This window comes from Centruroides sculpturatus, unplaced genomic scaffold (genome assembly GCF_000671375.1).
Source record: "Centruroides sculpturatus isolate CEXI.00-Female unplaced genomic scaffold, Cexi_2.0 scaffold887, whole genome shotgun sequence".
NCBI lineage: Eukaryota > Metazoa > Arthropoda > Arachnida > Scorpiones > Buthidae > Centruroides > Centruroides sculpturatus.
This window is the reverse complement of record NW_019385057.1, coordinates 186666-204728: the sequence shown is the minus strand read 5'-3', so window position 1 is coordinate 204728 and position 18063 is coordinate 186666. Positions and strand designations below refer to the sequence as shown.

The 18063-nt window shown below is 27.9% G+C and overlaps 3 protein-coding genes across 3 annotated transcripts in view; 1 reads left to right on the top strand and 2 right to left on the bottom strand.

Annotated features, from left to right (window-relative positions):
* LOC111634042 (39S ribosomal protein L10, mitochondrial-like) overlaps window positions 1-4586 on the bottom strand; it is a 26828-nt gene extending 22242 nt beyond the window's left edge. Inside the window, exons 1-2 of the mRNA XM_023378723.1 lie at window positions 4539-4586; window positions 703-832 (exon numbers count right to left, since the gene is read on the bottom strand). Of these exons, the coding sequence (XP_023234491.1) occupies window positions 703-730 (28 nt within the window). The 5' untranslated portion in view covers window positions 731-832; window positions 4539-4586. The remainder of the gene's footprint in view (window positions 1-702; window positions 833-4538) is intronic.
* Window positions 3962-18063, top strand: part of LOC111634040 (calpain-C-like) — a 27363-nt gene continuing 13261 nt past the window's right edge. The window contains exons 1-12 of the mRNA XM_023378717.1: window positions 3962-4119; window positions 4193-4336; window positions 5855-5924; window positions 12167-12422; window positions 12492-12675; window positions 12751-12825; window positions 12896-12987; window positions 13063-13140; window positions 13273-13445; window positions 13523-13641; window positions 13732-13821; window positions 15920-16038. Coding sequence (XP_023234485.1) covers window positions 4199-4336; window positions 5855-5924; window positions 12167-12422; window positions 12492-12675; window positions 12751-12825; window positions 12896-12987; window positions 13063-13140; window positions 13273-13445; window positions 13523-13641; window positions 13732-13821; window positions 15920-16038 — 1394 coding nt within the window. The 5' untranslated portion in view covers window positions 3962-4119; window positions 4193-4198. The remainder of the gene's footprint in view (window positions 4120-4192; window positions 4337-5854; window positions 5925-12166; window positions 12423-12491; window positions 12676-12750; window positions 12826-12895; window positions 12988-13062; window positions 13141-13272; window positions 13446-13522; window positions 13642-13731; window positions 13822-15919; window positions 16039-18063) is intronic.
* Window positions 15079-18063, bottom strand: part of LOC111634041 (beta-1,4-N-acetylgalactosaminyltransferase bre-4-like) — a 41890-nt gene continuing 38905 nt past the window's right edge. The window contains exon 7 of the mRNA XM_023378722.1: window positions 15079-15626. Coding sequence (XP_023234490.1) covers window positions 15615-15626 — 12 coding nt within the window. The 3' untranslated portion in view covers window positions 15079-15614. The remainder of the gene's footprint in view (window positions 15627-18063) is intronic.

Below are 18063 nucleotides of genomic sequence, written 5' to 3'. Positions count from 1 at the left end.
GAAAGTTGGCCCTATATACCTTCAACAGATGTTGATCCACAAGTACACTGATTGTTTGCAGTTGGAGTTAAGTCCTTTTTGCATGCCCCCGCGCTCCTCAACCTTGTGGTCTATGGCCCCTCAGCCACCGACATGCTTGCTATCACTCGCAGTCGGCTAGTACTACATACCACTTTCACAGCTTGTCCAACAAACCTAACCTATCCCTCCTGGAGATAATAACTTTCTTATTTTTAGTCTCCGGTCCAAACATAGAGCACTATTGAACTCGTCTCGGTCCCAAGTTCAAATATCTAAACATAAATATCTAACCTAACCTAACCGCCGCCATTGGGGTTACCTAGGTATACTTTGACCGGATATTTAAATATCTCTTGGAATATTCTATTCATAAATTTGATAACACTGTTTCATGGCAAAGACGTGATTATAAAATTTACATTCAATTTTTCATTTTAATTTACAACATCGACACATAGAAAGTAGGCAAATTTATTTATATATAGGAATAATAACACAAATTGTATTGATTATACACGTGGTTACGAACAAGCTTGTTGTTTATGTTATTTACCTAAATATTATCATTCGTATTAATTTAATATCATTTGAACGTTCCCGAATCATTAGTATAAATTTATAATGATGAGTATTCTAAAAGTTAACTAATATTACAAGTAAATAGTTTCAGAAGTGTCTTACGTCTAAATTTGGTGATGATGGCCGCCATTTTATTGAAGTTTTTCAATGTCTTCTTTTTCCGTACGAGGGCGCTTCAGGGCATGAGTCGATAGATATTATATTGTACTGTACAGTACATTTAATTAAATAGCTATAGAAATTTAATTCAGATAAAGACAAACTATTTTTTAAATAATTTATTAACTTTAATACTACATAAAGTGTGCTATGCAATTTTATTTGATTCAGTATAGTGAGAAATAATATTTGGGATGAAATAGTTTTGTAATTTTGACATGAGAAATTATACATCTTATGACACATTAGAGAGGTTGCGGCCGAAGTTTTCATCTCTAAAACGTGAACGTCGAACGTCGAGCGCCGCTATCTTGTAATCGGCGTTCGACGCTCACGTTTTACAGATGAAAACTTCGGCCGCAATCTCTCTATTGGCTTTACATATTTTGGTAATTTATACTAAGTAGAATATGAATGCAGATTTATTGATGGCCTACTATACCTGTCCTTTATTTATATAGGTTTAAAATATCACAAAAATGTGTTTCTTTTAGCCTCCATCTCATCACTAATCACTATCACTGTCAATATCTAATAATACTGTCTGAACTCTTGCCATCCCACATTAACCTGTTTCATTTGTCAACCTCTAACTCATTATCCTCTAATTAACTCTAAGTTATTATGTTCCTGTAAAAATGTTGAATATGTTGTCTATACAGTTGGAATTTCTTTTTTTTCCTCTCTCTAACAACCTATATTTGAAATCCAAGAACTAAATCTACTGACTTTTAGTCCCCCTCTCTAACCTGTTCCTAACTATTTTGGCTCAACTTTAATCTCTCTCTATCATTAATAAACACAATATAAATTGTGAATAATATATATCATAGCTCCTTTCTCACTACAAACTACAATAATTCATCTAATATTAATANTGAAATCCAAGAACTAAATCTACTGACTTTTAGTCCCCCTCTCTAACCTGTTCCTAACTATTTTGGCTCAACTTTAATCTCTCTCTATCATTAATAAACACAATATAAATTGTGAATAATATATATCATAGCTCCTTTCTCACTACAAACTACAATAATTCATCTAATATTAATAAATAAATAAAAAAATATTGATTTAACCTTGATAAAATCCAAAGCCACCCTAAATCTTAAATCTCTTTTTTTTTTTTCTGTAACACTTTAAATCTATCCTATCTTAACACATGGTTTAACATTTCTATACATTTCCATAATTAAATGTATATGATTCTCATCGATCCCTTTTATTCCTGATTCAGAGTTCTCCAGAATTCCATATTAATAATGTATATATAGGCTTAAATATAAATTTTTTTTTTACTATCTTTTCTTACCCTTAACGAAAACTCCCAAAAAGATTTAAAAATGAACACAAATTGTAAGCAAAAAACACAGTTTAATCAATTTAAAGTCTAAAATCGTTAATAAAAATAGAAATATTAACGACATTTATGAATGAATAATGTTCAAAACCAAATTAAAATAGTATTTATAAGCAGTCTTTTAAAAAAGACAAAAGTAATATCTGAGTTAAAAACGAGAAAATTTCATATATTAAAAGAATTTCGAATGTTTACAGCTGACTCTCCCTATGCTCCAGCCAAACTTACGCCTTGAAACGATTGAAGCGCTCGAAGTGCTAGAAATATTTATTACGCCACTATCGTAGCATTAATGAAATATTGCCAAAAAGTTACCAACAAATAACGTTGAATGAACTGCTCAAGTAATTACAGTCCATCCCCCTATAACACTGTTGATTATTCCGTTTTATACGAATTCCATGTTGTACGAGTCACTTAGATTTTACAAATACGTGTGCCGGGCTGTGAACGACTCACGTATTTGTAAAATCTAAGTGACTCGTACAACATGGAATTCGTATAACACGGAATAATCAACAGTGTTATAGAGGGGGGGTCGACTGTATTATTAAAATTAATAAACTATCAAAGTTAATTATTAAATTTATTCTTAAACATTTAACTTTTGAATATCGATCCCAAGCATTATAGGAATCACATGTATACGAATACAAGTGAAAAAATAAAGTAAAATTAATTCATAACCAATTAAAAATCAAAGCCCTACAATAATACTATCAATATTATGATTGTTTGCATTGATCAATGAAAACAATGATGAGGTAGGTATATGATTATTTTATTAGCTGTATGCTGCATTTATATTATCAAGATTAACTATTATAATGAATACAATATGATTTTCTAAAAAAAATTTCAATTGTAATTAATCTATAGCACAACTTAGTGAGAGGTATTATTTCTAATGTAGGTTTATGTTAATACAGTAATAAAATTTCTTTTTTCTTGCTATGAATTTTCTTTAATTTTTTAACATTTCTTATTCTTTTAGGAGGAAAATTCTTTATAATTTGAAATGGCTAAGTTTATAAAACGTTTAAGTCATTTTTTTTCAATTAATTTGTAATTATTATCATTTATATATAGGTTAAATTCATCATTAACCTATAAATTAACTATAAGCTTTCATATATAAAAGAATGATAACTTGTATTTTATGATTTATTATCTTACAGAAAATTCTAAGAACGAAGAATAACCTACGGTCTATGAATATCTCCGACGATTTCACCGGTAGTTGAATGGTCAATTAGCGTTTCGAGAGTCAAGAACTACACACACACACAAAATAAATAATAAATAAAAATAGAAAAAAAACTGTAGGTAAATGACTTATATAAACATATCTTAGACATTTTAAACTGTAAAACAGAATTTTGTACGATGCAATATTTCCTTTTTATGTTAATTATTTCCCATTTCACAAACACAAGACGTGTTAAAATCAATTTTAATGAGAAATTAGAATAAAATTACGAATGATTTATACTAATTATAAAGTAAATTTTTGAATAATTTTTGACATATATTTAATATTTGATATCTTTATGATACGCTATGCTCTGATTGTAAGGTCGAGCGCAGCGGGCCTTGTGATAGACTAGACGTTAGACGTAACAAACTAAATAATTATAACGTGGATTGAATTTTAATAAGAGTGTAAGATGGGCGAAGTCGCGTATACTGTTCTTTTTTAATGAGTCAGAACGGGGAAGTAAAAGCTTGGAGACCGTTTCCGATCTGAGGAGGTCGGGAGCGAGACCCGAGGTCGTTCACCAATTGGACCGCCTCCAGTATTTATTCGTGCGAGACGTTCGTTGATTGGTCGAAAGACTAAGGTACACGACTAACAAACAGACACTACCTTCAGATTGCAGGTGGTTTCGGTTAGAAAGCAATTGTTTGTTTATATCAGTTTGTAATTTTTATCTGTTGTAGTTAAATCACAGTCAGGAAAAATAGTTTTTTTACTTTTTACAAAGTTGAAAATACTCCATGTAAGTATTTATTTATATAATTTGTGTTAAACTTCCTACTGTTTTTTCAAAATCTTCTTTTATATTAAAACAGTGATTAATGTCCGAATACGAAAGATTGAAACGTAGCTGTTTAAAGCGTGGAGAACTTTTCGAAGATTCTGAATTTCCAGCTTGTCAACAATCGGTATTTTATCATCAAACACCACCTTTTCAATTTGTTTGGAAAAGAGTGAAGGTAAATACAATACGTTGCTAGAATATTCAAGAGAAACTATTATTCGGTCATTGTCTTTTGCTATTAACGAACATTTTGATGAGGACGGAAAATCTTCTAACGGTTCCAATATATTTTTTGCTTAAAATGTTCTTCGTTTATATAAAATAAGGTCACGTAAACAACTTATACGTAGTATTTTATAATACAAGTTAAAATTTACCTGGCTTAGTCATAAACATAATGGTAATTTATCGGAAAAATCTGGAGTTACACTTTGTATCCTTATCCTTATACGTTTTTCTAGAAGTTTATTCTATAATTAATGTCATAATTTAAGCAAATAAAATTAGTATAATAATAATTATTATAATTATAATTATCTATTTTTTCCGTTATATTTAATAAACGATAGGCAAAGCAATTATTATCAGATTAGATTAAACACATTGATTTAAGTAATGACTTCAACCTCATTATCTTGTTACAGGATTAAGCAAGGAAGAATAAAATTATATTCTGTGGATTTCTAATATTATTCATGTATTGTCAGATTACGTGTAATATTAAATTAGGAACTTGTTAATAATAAATGTACAAAAGATAAACAGATGTAGAAATAACTAACGCACAAGAATTATAGTTAAAAAATAAAAAGATATTAGAAAAAAAATAAAACAACAACTAATTATTCAGTTATGTAAAGTAATAAAATAGCTCCTGGACAATAAAACTTGTACCAAACCTAGCATATTAAGTGATGAAATTAACCTTAGAATGAATGATATGAGTAGGAATACATCCACGCCCGACAGGACATTGACCCTGAAAGTTGTTCTGTTCATTACACATAGACAAATGGATGGCGAAAGTTGTCGAGTGCAAATCTTTTTTTGGAATTAAAACACGAATAATATGAGATTAATATGAAAATATCTTACAAGGAAAATAATAATAAAACACGATTTATTCTCCCTTTCCAAATCTCAATGTATGAAATATATCCATGTGATAGATTATATATATATTTTTTTTAAACGAATAACGCGAAAACACAACTTTCCTCTCGATTTATTTTAAAATTAACTGAACTGTGTAAGCGTATTAACATTCGTAATACGCATTCGAATCTATTTATTAATAATATTTCCGCATATTCACGCCTCTTCGTTGCAATGGGATTAACTTGACCTTGTAGTTACGACGAGGGGGCGAACGATCTTTTCGCCTAATTTATATCAAATTATGAGAAAAAGGAAACGTTTCTATGCTTTAACACCTTTTTTATAATTCACGGAGAATGCGGAAAACATAATTTTATAAAATCTACGTTGGCCTACTTTCACATAATGTTCGGTCACTAGGTCTTAGTTAGCTTCCAGCCACGACCGACATCAATTTTTGGGTGATATCGGGATAAAATAAGATGTATATAGGCTAATCAATTGTCAAGTTACTTATTTTTTAAAGTTTCTTTTAAGAAATTAACATTTCTCTATGATTTTTTTTCTTTATTATTATTATTTTTTAATTTAATAGGAGATATGTCCCAATCCAATATTTTTCAACGATGGTTGTATGCAGTTGGATATCGTTCCGGGTAAACTCGGTAAGTTATCAAATATCTTTACTTGAATTTGAATTCACACTTGGTTTATCTGGAAGATCTGAGAGTTTCTACAAATGCTATCGAGCAAAACATTCCTATTCGTGAGATATGGCGACATCCGTACAATCGTAGCATTCATCAGAGCGTATTATTTCCAAATATAATATGTAATAACTAGATTATCGTGCACACGTCTTTGACTCAATCGTAGAAATTAATAAACATTTCCTACGAATTCAAATTAATTATTGTATCGTACAGAACCTCGTACTTCGAACGCTTCAGAGTTAGTACGGCCTCTTGGAATAAATCGGGCTAAATTCGAACGACGAGACATCACTTAACTTATTTTATATAAGTTAGATGATTTTTAGATCGGAATTTTTATGGTAAAATAAGAATGAGATAGGATAACGGAGTATCTTCTATATAGATATTCGAAGCTTATAAACAAAATATATCATTTCCTATTAAATCAGAATATTAACAGTTACTAATTTAAAGTTTTAAGTCTTAATTCGGACAATACGAATAGTTTATTGTGTAGAATTTTCGAGTTTTAAATATAGCATTTGAAGATTGTTTCCGTTATTGCTTTCTATACTTCATCAAGCATAACATTCGTATTTTAACTTAACAGCGGGGCAGTGGAGAGAGTGGGGGAACAGGAAATTTTCCCGAGCTCGTAGTGATTGCTACCTCTATAAATTAATGTTATTTTACTAACAGAAAATAAAACCTTTAAGACTACTTTTTATTAATAAATAAACATCCTATGTATTTCGTTTGTTCAAAAAAAAAAACAAGGCAAAAGGGAGAACTCTAAATACGTTCACCATACAAACTCTCGACGGTCGTGGATATCTGTTTTATTCTTGCTTTTTTCCTTCCATTTCTTAGGCTATTTTTAATAAAATAAATAAAATTACCTTTTACATCATTATTTGATAATTATCATCATTAAGATAAGACAATACACCATTTTAACATAAGCTCGTTCTATTCAGTAATAATATAATATAAATATATTATTTGAAAGAAATAATGAAGCTCCTGTTAGCAATAAAAACTCCATGGTCTCTATATTAAATGAGAGACTTTCTAAAGTATAAGCCTATTATGAATTGTTTTCAATTGCATATTAACTTTATACTGAAACCAATTACGTATTTATAAAATATAATTACCGTTATAACTCGTTATACAGCATGAAAAATTAGTATTATATCATAACTGTTAGTTACTGTTCAGCAGTTTTGTATTGTTAAATAATTTTATTAGAATTTATTATTTTTATTACTTGAATGGGAGTTGATTCAATGGTTTCGTTCTTTAATAAATACTTTCATACATTAAATATATAATCTTTAAATATTCACACACGATACGTGTTACGCGATTAAATATAATTATAAAATATCAATTTAAAATGCAACAACGAAGCTAATTTCATTAACAATTTAGACTATTTTTCTACTTTTAATCCAAATTAAATAGCTTTTTATAGGGCAAAAGTTTTCAAAAATTCTTCAAAAGTGAAAGAAATAAAATAAATTAATTCTCTTTTTAGTTAACTTCTGGGGGTGAATGGGTATTGCATTCACCCTAGCATTAGCAATTAGCATATAGTTTTCTCATATACTGTAGAACAGTAGACCCCCTTCATAACACTGTTGATTATTCCGTGTTATATGAATTCCATGTTGTACGAGTCATTTAGATTTTACAAATACGTAAGCCGTTCACAGCCCGACGCACGTATTTGTAAAATCTAAGTGACTCGTACAACATGGAATTCATATAACACGGAAAAAATCAACAGTGTTTTAGGGGGATCTACTGTATTCAGTATTGATAGAGAAGCAAATGTTAAAAATAAGGAATTTTCGTTACAGAACAGATTAAGAAAGTAAAAACGTATAAAAAAACGAAGGTTTACGTTTCATTTTCCCGTTAACATTTGCTTCAATAAAAGAATTTTTATGGGAAATTTTCAGACAATTCTGTAAAGTAATTAGAAAAATAAATAGTCCGTAAAAAACACTGTCGCCTATCAACCTGTTATCACTTCTTAAAATCGGGAAAGGTCGATAAAATGATACGTGTATCACCGATGGCGATAGGGCAAAGACCTTTTGAAAAAGTTTTGATAGGTTTATATTAAAATAAAAAAATTTTTCTATCATCAGATCAAGTTTTAAGTTAACGTTTCTTATCGCCATCAAAAATATTTTGAACCGAACAATTCTCGTTATTAAGATTTATCGGGTTGAAACGATTTTGATCAGGAATCGGCTACAAAATCATCACAAGAGGAGAAAAAATCGACTGGAAATTATTAGTTACGTCTAGAATTATTATAGACGTAATTAATCTACATAACTTATTACAAAAAAAAAATGTAGGACAGTAAAGAAAAAATGATTGAAACGTTTTTAAGTCTTCGATAATTTTCGCACATTTAACTTATAATAAGCATGCAATATTAAAATATACAATGGTCTTGATATTGTAAAAACAAATAAGCAATAGCTATACAATCAGGAATTAGTTAATTTGTTTGTAAAGATACTGTACTTGATATTTAAGTATATTTAAAAGTTTTAAATTATTATTCCTTTGTTATCAGTTATTTGGTTTTACTTGATTTTTTTTTAATTTATTGGAAAATACTCTTTGTTTTTTTGTCAAGTTATTTATTTAAATACTCAGGTATCCAGTATATCCTTTTCATTCTCATACATCTAGTAATAAATGTTAAATATAAGTCACAAATCCATTTATCTTTTTTTTTCTTAATATAAATTTGTCCAACTCACATGATAAATTTTTGTATAGGATATCAATCTTGTTATGTCCATTGTTAAAAAGAAAAAAATACTCATGGACACGAATTGTCCATGAGTAATTAAAAATGCATAATACTGTATAGAGAAATATTCCATGAAATATTCAAAGAAGCAATTGATACGAATATAAAATAACTTTCCATAATCCACTTTTTTCTATTCAGTTCATGAAAGGATTATGATTTTTCATTCTTGGTTGTCCAGAAATACAAAGATTTTCTACTGTTTTTATAACTGATTTAATTATATGTATGTAGAAAATATATCTAAAGTTTGATTAAACTTTAAATACTTTGTGATGCAATACTTTAATTACTGTTTCTTGGCATTTCTTTGTTATTGACATTGTTTTAGAATATTGGACAAACAATATAAATAAATTTATAATGGTCTTACACTATTTAATCATTTTCACATTAATTAGTTTGTTTTTTTTAGCCAACATATTGTATTTTTTTCTCTAGTGTGTTGATTTCTCCAAGTTGTATGTGATTTACACACTTCAATTGTAATTCATTTTTTAATTATTTTATTAGAAATTACAAGTGTTAAATATTTTTTGTTGTGATGCCAAGAAAAGTTTTATAAAATAAAATGAATCTAAGTCTATTTTTTGCTTAAAATAACTGAGTATTGTTTGAGAGGGGAAATAATAATTATTATAAAAGTCTCAGACTTATAGAGAGATCACCGAAAATTATTAAAATTATATATAATCTATATGATTTATGATTTTTCAAGATGAATACAACAATATTAATTTTTATCAGGAAAACAAGTCATTATTATTTTGGTTCATTCTAAATAATTGTACAATGTAAAAAAAAGCATAACTTCAAACAATGGAACTGTGTCAAGTAAGGCGTGGTTATATATATATACACACATATACAGGCTTATAATATTGGTGGGAATATTTGTGTTGACATTCATCATTCAAAGAGGATTACCTTTTATCCTATATTTAGTCTTCAAATTTTTTCATTTAAGAGGTATTCCATAATTACATTAATTTCTCATTCTAAATTGATGTAGGCTATGAAAAACTATTCAAATATAAATCAAATGTCTCCTCTTGAAGTATTTTCTGGAAGATGGCAAAAAAACTAATTAAATATTTTGTTAAAAAAGCAAAGCAAACGTTTAATGTATTAATATATATTTAAGTATTACGTTAAGTTTAAGATATTGGCCTATTAATTAATTACAAGTTTCATATGTTTAACATATTTTTATAAAATTAGCAATTAAATGTTTGATTGTACAATGGTTAATTTTTAGTTTTTTTTACCTTTTTAATGGCTTATACTTTTCTTTTAGCTTATTTATAATGATAAAATTAACTTTGGTTTTTCTTTTGGTATCAAAATTAATCTCTCCATTTGTACAGTTTTTTTTAATTTCATTTTATAACTCTATAAATAGTTATTTATATCAAATGTTTCAGCAATTAGCATGTGAATTCTGCAAATTACTACCTCAAATTCAAACTGAATACTTAAGAAATTTCAGATTTCATTATTTCGTTTTACCGCATGTGACATTTCATATATTTATGTAATTATCATTAACTTTTTTCATTTAATTCTTTTCTATTTTATTTTCAATACCAAATAAAGTATCAGTCTGAGAGAATTTTTTATGCACACACAAAATTCCAGAGAAATTCTAATTGATCATGCAGCTGACATGACCAAATTAAGATATTGGGATATTAATAAGAAAAAACTCTCTAATGTGATTTTTAATTTGCATTTTAAATTTTGAATTTAATTTATACCTTTTCCCCTGAAAGGTGTTAGATAGATGAATGGTACGAATCTATTGTTAAAGGGAAAGCATGATGTACAGGGGTGAGTCACTAATTTGAGATGGAGAACATATATTTTAAATTAAATAAATGAAAAATATGATTAAAAATTGCAGCCTGGTATGTGATGTATACATCAGAATCAGATTATAGTATATTAAACGTATTAAAAAATTATATATAGGGCTATATATATAATATTACTGCTACAAATTAATACCTATAAAGGTTTTTAAAAAAATTTGGATATTAGTTCTTACATCTCCAATGATGATAAAGGATTATAGTAAAAAACTGTACCTTGTAGAGTCATGATTAATCTGGATGAGAATTATTTCTGACCTTTACCATATAATTCTACACATAATAAATCAAAATATATGTATAGAATTATGTGGCAAGATTGGAAATAATACTCATCCATATTAATTATGACTTTAAAATTTGTGAATGACACATTATTTTAGTCTACGAGTACATACCTGTGTTTTGATGTTTAATTTCATCTATTTTAATGCTTACTTTCTGCATTCTAGACATTAAAAAAAATAATAAATAAAATAAGCAAATTTATTCTAATCTTTCAATTATGATTAAAGCAACATTCCTAGAATTTTTGTTTTTTCTAAAAAATAAGAAAGTGATTAATACATCTATTGTCGGATAAAAGTAGAATGGAATCCTGTATTATCAAGTATTTTCACATAGAACCTACTCTGTTGATAAGCCACTAAATCTTTACCGAAATTAGTTCTACAAAATCGGCAAAAAAAGTTTCAGGTTTTTCACTGGTTCGATTTTAGTTCTCACAAATATTATTATAATTATTAGAAATCTGTTTTTTAAAATAATTGCCTTAACCAGTTGTTGATTACATATAATTATATAGTTTTTCACTTTATTAGTTATGTTGTATTCAGACCAATAGAAAACTCTTTTCCTGATAAATTTATCAGGAAGACTGCATTATTTTCAAACTAATAGTTTTTAAAGATTCGATAATGATAAATTAGTTGATTATTCTCATTCTCTTCTTTACTGTTTTCTATCATTCTTTCACATTGAAAGTTATTCATTGCAAAATGATATCGATTGCCAAGGATGAAGCGGGTGGATAAAATTTCTAGTTTGAATTTAACCATAGAAAAATTAGGCTATCTTTAAGAGAGTATTATGTTATATTACTGTATATTATATTTATGTTATATTTAGTGATGAGATAAATAATTATATTCTGTTTTATTCATCATCAGTATATCAATTTAAACATGCAAATAATATATATAGCATCTTTGTGCTGCAAATCCACACTGCACCTTTGTCTAGTATTAAAACTTACAATTTTAACAATACAGTATTCTCTAGTGACATAGAATAAAGTTTATCATACTTGAAGAGTATAAACTAAGAGGAAAAAATAATAATCTCCTCATTATTTTTACCTCTCAGTTACATTTTTAGTATCGTAAGATTAAAGGAGAATTAATGGAAAAAATTTAATATAATGAACATTAATAATAATAGATAATAAATTGATTTTAACTATCATTATCAAAAATTTAAAAAATTACATTGTTTTTTAGGAGACAGATGGTTTGTGTCATGTATCAGCTGTTTAAATATGATAAGAGGATTATTTCATCAGGTAGTGCCAATAAATCAGAAATTTTCTTCTGAAGATTATGCAGGAATATTTTACTTCAACATATGGTGGTGTGGTAAATGGAGAGAAGTTGTTGTGGATGATAAACTGCCAACAATCAATAACAAACTAATATTTGTTCATTCACAACACAGTAATCAATTCTGGCCAGCACTGTTAGAAAAAGCATATGCCAAGTATGATTATTAATAAATATATTATACTGTACTATATTACATATTTCTAATAAAAATATATTTAAATAGATTGCATGGTTCCTATGAAGCACTGAAATATGGTTCGTCACAAGACGGTCTTGCAGATTTGACTGGAGGTGTTACTGAAATAGTCAATATTCAACAGGATCCCAATACATGTAGTTATATTCTCAATAAAATGCTTGCAATGACATCAATTATTACAGCTGTTGTTCAACAACAAACATCACAAGTGAATAATTTACTAATTTAACAAAAATACTAAATTCTATAGATTTTTTAAATTAAACTTTTTATAATTTTGCAGTCAAGAAATCAAACAGAAAAATTAGCAAATGGAATAATTTTAGGGACTAATTATAGAGTTATTTCTTTAGACAAGGTGAGAATTTATAATTTCTTACATTCACACACTATATTGCCAATTTTTAATTTATATTATCATTTCGTAGGTTGAGACAGTTGAAGGTGATCAAATACAACTTGTTAAATTAAGAAATCCACTCAGCATGATTTCAGATTATGTTGGAAACTGGTGTAGAAAGTATGTACAATATTCAATTTATATGAATAGATATTGTTCTGCCTGTAAATAAATGTTTTTCATTAAATTTCATAGTTCTTCTGAATGGAATAAATTAACTCCTGAGAATAAACATAAGAAAAACTTGAGAAATTTACAGGATGGAGAATTCTGGTGATTATTATTTTTTGTATTCTTTTTCATGCAATTTTCTAAATTTACATTTCTAAAATATATGTAATTATAGGAAAGCAAAAACAATAATAGATTAATTTATATTAAATTTCAAAAAATATTTAATTACAGGATGACTTATCAAGATTTTGTACGAACTTTCACTACTTTAGAAATCATTCATTTGGATGGAGATAGCAGTAAAGAAGAACTTAGTTTAAGATCAAGGATGTGTTGGTATCTAAAATATTATCATGGATGTTGGTTAAGAGGAGTGACTGCTGGAGGATGCAGAAATAATACAGGTTTTTCTCCTTTCAAAAGAAAACTTATTTTAACATAGTTGAATATGAAATTTATGATTTTTTCAATATATTTTTAGACACTTTCCATATAAATCCACAATTACAATTAGTTATTTCTGATAATGATGAAGTTGTCATCTCAGTCGCTCAACATGTTGTTCTTGAACCTAAAGTGATTGGTTTTACTATTTATCAGGTATATTACTTTAAATGTTTAGCTTATTACACCAAAATATGCAGTAAATATTTATCATCATCATTTATTGAATATTTATTTAATTTTCAGATGCAAAGTTTTACAACAGACACATTACAAAAATCTTTTTTCAAAAAACATAAATGCCTTTTAAATTCCCAATATAGTAATAGTAGACAGGTAAGAGTAAATGATCTAAATATTTTCTTTTATTATTAATTTTAATTATAGTGTTTTAAATTATCATTATCTTCAAAGAAACAAACATCTTTGGTACTGTAATTATAAAGAATTATAAAGAATATTTTTAATCTTGGCAAATGAATTTTTTATAACTCTGTTAAATTAATATGTTTGCTTTCAATCTTCATGTTTTAATATTTAATAAAGTGGGAAAAAAATAATGTTTTAATGTTATTTTATAAATGTATTTAATAAATGCTACATACATTTTTTTATATTTACAAAATTTAATGTGATTGATTTATGATATAAATTTCCAATGTAATATGAAATGACCATGTGATTGAATAGCAACAAATGAATACCTAAATTAGTATTTGTTTTAAAATCACATGTCTTAATCAGATTTATGAACTAAAAAGAATAAATGTGTTTATTAGATTAGCCTTTGTAGAGGTTTTTTTAAGACTGAAAATTTAAATATATAACAATATCTTATAGAAAATGAATTGTTAAGTATTAACTTCATATTCATTATTTGTTTTTATCTTAATTATTATATCAAAAACATTGAATAATATTAGAAAGGCTTTCGATTAAGTTATAACATTAGAATTTTATCAGAAAGTAGTATTTTATTATACAAATCAGTTGTGCATGAACTACTTTTATGAAGTCTTTTCCACTATTTAAAACTTTTTGCCAAATCCATGAAAGTGTCCTTTATTACATCTGCAGAATTATTTTTATCCTAAATTCTGTTTTAATGAAAGCTAATCAATTTTTCTTTTATTTAGTTTTTAATTTCATATTAAATTTAACATAATAGTTTATATATTATGAATAAAATATGTTTTGAGAACAATAATTAATTAATTAATAAGTTTTAGATGTGATCAGAGTTGAATAAAACTTTAGACATAAAAAAAAATTCAGGAAAATATATTCAACTAGCACCTTGCAGTTGTGTATAAATTTATAGAAATCTTGTATTTTTAACCAAGATTGACAGGTTGCTAGCTAGATATCATTGTAAAACATCATTAATTTTGTAACATTAGCTATTTATTGATAAGAAAATGATGCAAAATTATTTGAAGAAAACATTTTAAAACTTAATTAAGTGAAAGTACCTCCCTGTCCTCTGTCTCCTCAAGCAGATTTCTTGAGCAAGCAGAGTCTAAGATGTTCGAAATGTACTGTAGGTTTGTAGGAAATACATCTCCATACTCAACTCGATTTAGTATATACAGTTTATTTACAGAAATATACAATTTATCCCGGCACCACACTACAGATTAACACACAAATGATCAAGGCTAGACTGGAATAATTGGGGATTGGATATTTCCTCGATGATTTCTGGACCATGGATAGGCTCTGTCTGCACTTTTTGTCCAATCTCAGATCACATCCATACCTGAGTGTTCTTTCCAGAAAAGTGTAACTTCTCTCCCTATCCTCAGCAGACTTGCCAAGTATTTAAGATTTAAGTGCTATCAGCTCCGAGCCTTACTCTCCACCTCTTTTACTCCAATCTTCTCCCTAATTTAAATGTTTTTTGGGAGTCGACTTCTGACCAATCAGAAAGACATTTGTGTACAAAGTTTTCTTTCATGTCTGTGCTGACCTGAATGTAGGTGGTCCTCCTCCCACATGTTTACTTGCTTAATTACAGTTGTTTTCGTGCCATTGTAAATGATTTTATGACTGGACTGGACCACACATGGTCCAATTTAACAAGCCACAAGATTGCTTTCTTTTTCTCCCAAAACCCATAAATTGTTTATTTAATTCACATTCTGTAAAATTAAATACAATGATTAGATTTCTAAGTATTCTAATTCAGCAGATTTATGAAACATAAATAGCAGTCCACTACCAATTGAAACTACACTATTGAATTTTTATTTTCCAACCCTACTTTCCATCACTCAACAGTTACATTATTTCTCAAATGAACATTTAAAACCTAGTATATACAGTACTGTATAATTAATAAATTTTAGATATAAAAAAATTATTAGTTATAATTTGTATTATACTACTACTATTTTTAAAGTATTGATTTTAATATTTAAAACAATTGATTTAGATTTCAACTCGTTGTCATCTGGATCAGGGATTATATATTATTTTGCCAACAACATTTGAATCAGGACAAGAAGCAGAATTTTTATTAAGAGTTTATTCTACAAAACCTGTGAAATTAAAGTAAGAATTTATTCATCATTAACTAATTCATAGGGGCTGTCCATAAATTATGACTGCATTTTTCTTGACATTTTTACTTCCCCTCTCCCTCTTGTCCCAGTTTGTCCAAGTTTCCATAACCCCTTCTCCTCTTCAGATGTCCAACAAAACTTAACCCCCCTTAAAACCTTCATCACTTTATGAATGATAGATACCATAAGTAGAAATGAAATTTTTACAAGAAATTTTGAAATATATATAATAAAATGCATAAACTGTATAAAATTTAATGAAATAAATGGATGGCCACTGAAGCTCAACCCTCCCCTCTCTCTGGTCTGACTTTTGTAACCTCATCCCTCCCAGTGTGGACATCATTTATGGACAGCTCCATAAATATATATTAGTTGTCATATTTCCATAATTTAGCAAAATTATGATAAAATAAATTGAAAATATTTATTTAGGAACCATTTTAGGATTTTTTTTTTATAACTCATTTTCAGTTTTCTAAATCCAGTTCAAAAATTCAATTGTTAAACGTCCAATGAAAAATCATTAATAAACAAACAAACTTCTACGCACTAATTTAATAATACTGAATTATATTAAAATGCTAGCCTTTGTTATTGATCAGCTTTTTCATTCTTTATTCCTTATTACAAAGTATTACATGCAATGCTGTCTAGGCAAGATACGATAAAAAAAAAAATACAAAAAAACAAAAACTGCAAAAGCTGTTAAAACACATATAAAGCTTTTTTACATATATGTGTAAGTATAAAAATCACGATGCAAAAGGTCCTCGATGTTTTTGACAGAGTTGCGAAATTTTAAAAAAGAATGGTAAAAACAAGGGATTATGCAAGTTAAGATTTGGTATACGCATTAAAATAAGAAGGTATAAAACTAGTATAAAACTAGTATAAAACTATTAAAGTATTGAATATCTGAAAGTAATGATTCTATCAAAATCTTCAAAACACGGAAGTTCTAGATGATGATGATGCGCAATATCAGAGGACTTGGTATGTGGTAAGTTAGCAAGTTTATTTTCTAGTAGTCATGTTTTAGATATTTCAGTAGTTAATTACTAAATCTCTAACTGCATTAATTAATTACTACATTTCACTATACCTTTAAAATGCAGTCTACTTTTGTCAGTTCTCTAACGTTTTCGGTCTAATTTATAGACCTTCTTCAGGATTGCTACATTTCACTATACCTTTAAAATGCAGTCTACTTTTGTCAGTTCTCTAACGTTTTCGGTCTAATTTATAGACCTTCTTCAGGATTGATGTAAAATATTTTAAAAATTTGAACTTTCTCAACGGTAATTCGAACCACGCACGTTCTATAATCTTCAGATATTCGATCGCGCATGTCCATTAGCTCTTTATAATGCCGCCGCTCTCCATGCCGTTGCTATTCTACTTGACTCTCGAAAATTTATATTAAGCCCCTTTTCTCTGTATTTATAAATGTGCCATGCCTCTGCATACTTTAGATGTCGTATATTATCGATCTTTTGTACAATATCCGCCTTGCTCCATTCGATTGTAATCTCTGCAGGATCCGCGATAGCATAATTGGCCAAAGCCGTGATCGGTTGTTTAGATCTTATATTTTTTTCGTGCTCCTTCAATCTTTCTCTTAATGATCTCTTTGTGGCTCCTATATAATATAACTCTTTCTTTAGCCTTTTATCATGCAACGGTATTCTGTACACACCTGGAACTAGCCTCCTGTCTATTGGTGTTTTGTCATTTCTTAGCATTTGGAATATTGTCGTGTTTCTCTTATATGCTATTTTCTTTTTGCTCTCTACTCCTATTTTTCTGTATATGCCACTTAACGGTGCTCTGTATTCCATTACGGTGAACTCCTTTTTTTCTTTCTTATCTTTAGTCTTATTGCATCCTTTTTCCGCTTCTTGTATTAAGGCTTTTACTTTACTTTGCTTAAGTCCTACATCTCTTGCTAATTTTGCAATGTAATCAAGTTCTTTACGTGTGTCATACATCCTGCTACAATGAGTGTATGCTC